At 38.8% G+C, this 4307-nt stretch overlaps 1 protein-coding gene across 1 annotated transcript in view; it reads right to left on the bottom strand.

Annotated features, from left to right (window-relative positions):
• The window catches only part of LOC118419245 (protein dachsous-like), a 44455-nt gene extending 42025 nt beyond the window's left edge, over positions 1-2430 (bottom strand). Inside the window, exon 1 of the mRNA XM_035825592.1 lies at positions 2409-2430. Coding sequence (XP_035681485.1) covers positions 2409-2430 — 22 coding nt within the window. The remainder of the gene's footprint in view (positions 1-2408) is intronic.
• Between the last annotated feature and the right edge of the window lie 1877 nt (positions 2431-4307).

Genomic DNA, 4307 nt, shown 5'->3' with positions numbered 1-4307 from the left:
GGCCAAGTCATCATCGTTTTCCACTGTTATCGATATTGCAAAATGAATACAAAGTCCTTCTGAACCGCAGGAGGTAAGAAACGGTCTTTTATTAAGGAGACAAATGTGATTGAATGAGAATAGTACACTTAGTACTAACAGGTAGGATTATTAGAAAAGAACAGTCATCGTTATTTCAACCGTTATCGATAATTGCAAAGTGAATACAAAGTCCTCATGAACAGCAGGGGGTAAGAAACTGTCTTTTATTAAAAAGACAAATGTGATTGATAAGAATAGCACTAACAGGTAGGATTATCAGAAAAGTACAGTCATCGTTATTTCAACTGTTAATGTTATCGATAATTACAAAACGAATACAAAGTCCTCTTGAACAGCAGGAGGTAAGAAACTGTCTTTTATTAGGAGACAAATGTGATTGAATGGAAATAGTACCAACAGGTTGGATTATTAGAAAAGTACAGTCATCGTTATTTCAACTGTTATCGATAATTGCAAAATGATTACAAAGTCCTTCTGAACCAACTGCAAAGGAGACAAGTGTGACTGAATGAGTATAGCAATAACAGGTTGGATTATTAGAAAGCATGATCATTGTTATTTCACTGTTATCGATAATTACAAAGTGAAAACAAAGTCCTCATGAACCACAGGAGGTAAGAAATTTTCTTTGTTAAAAAGACAAACATGATTGAATGAGACGAAAGTGCTTAAGGTAATGACAGGTAAGTACAGCCACAGTGGCATTTTTGGATAATGTACAATCATCAATATTTCTGTCTATCTCGTTATGTCCCAACTGAAAGTAAATGGCCATTTGGATTAACCTATGTACTGACTAAGAAACTGTTGAAAGCCATAGTGACATGCGTTACAGGGGGAGTGTGTCAACAAGTGAAGTTTACAAAAATCGGCCTCTAATAAGATTTCAAAATAATATCAATGGACAGGTGGTTCTTATGCATGTAGAAGTTCTCACTAGTACATGTTTGACGGTACTATGGCCAGTTAGTCTTTACATGTGGAGGTGGTCACTGAAAAGTTCACACAGGAGTGAAGCAGATGTACTGGAATCATTGACATTCCAAGTCTTGCTAATATAAAGCCGAATTGTGCCATGGTTTGCACATATATAAAGCCATTGTCCTTAGAAGCTACCACAAATCTCCATTTTTTCACCCCTTTCAGGAGTCCATTGACCTATTCCTGTTTACCCGTCCACTTTTGAAAAACGCTGCCGGCATCGCCCAGATCTGTGACAGCTCCGATGGTAACAGTAACCTCACGCCCAAATGGAGGGCGGTAAACCGAGGAGGCAACAACAACCCCGGTATATTTACCTTACGCGTACCCAGCCGAGATGCCGTTTCTCCGTAAGACTTTGATCTAATTGTCTGGGAAGGTGTTTCTTGTGTTCCGGGCCCCCACGGTGAGGTGGACATGAATGTGCTCGATTATATTCCTCATTGTTCCCCGACACCCGAGAGCTTTCCTGTGTTCGAATGAGGACAATTGCGACGAATGAAAAACTTCCTAACTTCATCATGAACTGAAAGGTGCGGGTATGTCATACCTGGACAAACATGTCTTACTGACTCTTAGTGTTAAATTGGCATAGGGAAAAAATGGACACCAATTCCTTTGTCCTGGCAGGTTTTTGTCCCCCGCAGAGCCAAGATACAATAGTAAACAACTACAACAAACAGGGAAGATCCGCAAAATCCTCTAAGTCTTTCACGGTTATCCAATGACCATATAATTGTATTTGTGTATCCAGAATACTAGGTCACAAACACAACATTACAAAACAAACTGCATATTTTTCCTCCTGTCCATTCAGTTTTTTTTTATACGTTAGACAACTACAACAAACAGGGAAGATCCACAAAATCCTCTAAGTCTATCCATGGTTATCCAATGACCATATAATTGTATTTGTGTATCCAGAATACCAGGTCACAAACACAACACTTCAAAACAAACTGCATATGCAAGTATTTTCATGTACAGTCACTGTAGTTGTAGCAACAGCCAAATCCTGTCTAAATCCAAAAACAAAGCTGTACAGATATTCTTCAAAGATAGTAACCAACATTAAACTGCGCAAATGTCGCCATCTTTGCGCTCCAAATGTTACAAAGATTACACCGCTAAGCCATGCCCGCCTCTACTGAAAGAGTGGATTCTCCCGTCCATTTGTCTCTAGAGGGGTCCCAAATATGGGCTAATCCTAGCTGGTGGCTATGAACACTAAACATTCCTACTTTTCACCATTTCTGCTGGAAGTAAGTCGGACAAAAACCCACCAATCTTACAATAAACGGAAAAGGAAGAGCGGAAATTAGTATCACCAAAAACCTTGTACCTTGCCCCATATGTTTGTAACATACAACTGAGCCCCATCATACCTTCTTGTGCTATGTCTATCATGCTTACAGGTTAAAGTAGATAAGAATTGGAACAATAATTATGGCTATCTATCACTTGTATTGACTGCATCTTTTTGTCTCAAGGACTGACTGAGGGCATGTGCTTTTAACCATACGGACATAGACACCCTTCTAAGTTCTAGACCTCGATTAAGGTGTTGTGATGATTCAAAATGATGTGTTTATATATCGTAACACCACATTTTTGTCTACTTCCCTGCCTGCTCTCATCTGAAACAAGCCTCTTCAATTAAAATTCCACCGATAATCCAGGTGACAATTTGTAGCTCTGCCCTCCCCCTGAACGCGGAGCATTGGTTCCACGATGTCTGTGTCCCTCCCGTCGGCCATTGTTTCCCACACAATGACATCTTCTTCATCTTTAAACCCACCGTTTTCGCTGTCAGTCGAATAGCTGGGTGGTCAGGGAGAGGTTTAAGCGCTTTCAATCCAAAATTCATCATCAAATTCTGAGGGAAGACCCAGATTTCTGCTTGCCACTAAAATGTATGGTTAAATTCCACACAAACGTGCACAGACACAGGAATTACGAAATCAGTGAAAACTTTGCTGGTTTTATAACTTTTTACAGAAATATCAACTTTTAAATGAGATGATATCTTTTTAATTTTTTCATGTGGACTTTAGAATTATCAACATGGCATGGAACTCCTTTGCCCGTTTGCCCGAAAGAGTATTTACAAAGTCAGTTTTCCTCTTACATTATTTCCAAAGGTGTTTATACATTATTTCCAATGCCTAATCATCTCACATTCACCCTAATTAAAAGATTACTGTAACAAACGTTTCTTGCTGCCCTAAATTTTTTTTAAGCCTATCTTTTTTGCTTGAAAGAGAATGAAAACATCAAGTCTTCTGTTCATAATTTGCTGGCCAGTAAGCGCAATGAAACAAGCGAACGCGTAATTGCCAAGCAGTTCGTTTAATCTTTATATAATGGAAAAAAAAATGCAGTGAAAGTTGCAAAATGCTCGCAAATCCGATTTTCCAGGTGGTAGAATTCGACAAAATAGGTTTAATTACCGATTCTTAATGATTGACATCTTATAGAATGTGATCAATGAGCTTGATTCAACTCTTTAAGGTGACTATTTCCTTGGGCAGTGTAAGACGAAGACTCCCTTAGGAAGGGATTTAAGGAGATAACAAAAAACAAGTTCGGCTGAGGAAATTGTGATAATATCGTTAATATCGGTAACTAGGTTAAGATGCGAGAAAACAGCATCAAAGCAGAAATTTTGTGATACTTTTTGAATTCTAAAATGCCAAAATTATTAATGATTTTCTAAGACAGTGCTCGAAATACATGTTGTTTCTCTAGATTGTTTTTGAAATGGAAACTTTTTGAAAAACTTGGAAAAACTTTTTGAAGGGCATCCTGGTTGAAGCTGCAAAATACCTATGCCTGCCCTAAGTACTATTATGCATTGTACCTTAGGTGTGGACATTTCAACCTCTGTAAGTTATCCTATGAGGATATGCCAATCCTGCAGACTTCACTCTATTCTAACACCTTTGTACTACCTTGGAGCTAACAATAGCTACACTTGCCATGCAGGGATTCTGGGTAAAATGCAAAATGGCCGCAGCGTATTTGATTTCCGTTCCCAGCCATAACAAAGGGAAGAAAGGCCCAAAGAAATCTTTTTGGATTCAGTCCAACTTCTATAATTGTCCATAATTACATTCTACATACCACTACCTGGCTGTATCATATGGCTAGCTATGCCTACCAAGGAAGGGCTGTCTGTAGGATCCTTCAACCAATCCTGCGACGGAAATTTGCTTGTTGGGACAGACAAATATCTCACCATGTCCGTCCCAAAAAAAGAAATAAAACCCCGAGCTTCCTAACAT

This window comes from Branchiostoma floridae, chromosome 7 (genome assembly GCF_000003815.2).
Source record: "Branchiostoma floridae strain S238N-H82 chromosome 7, Bfl_VNyyK, whole genome shotgun sequence".
Lineage (NCBI taxonomy): Eukaryota > Metazoa > Chordata > Leptocardii > Amphioxiformes > Branchiostomatidae > Branchiostoma > Branchiostoma floridae.
This window is presented reverse-complemented; position numbering and strand designations above follow the sequence as displayed.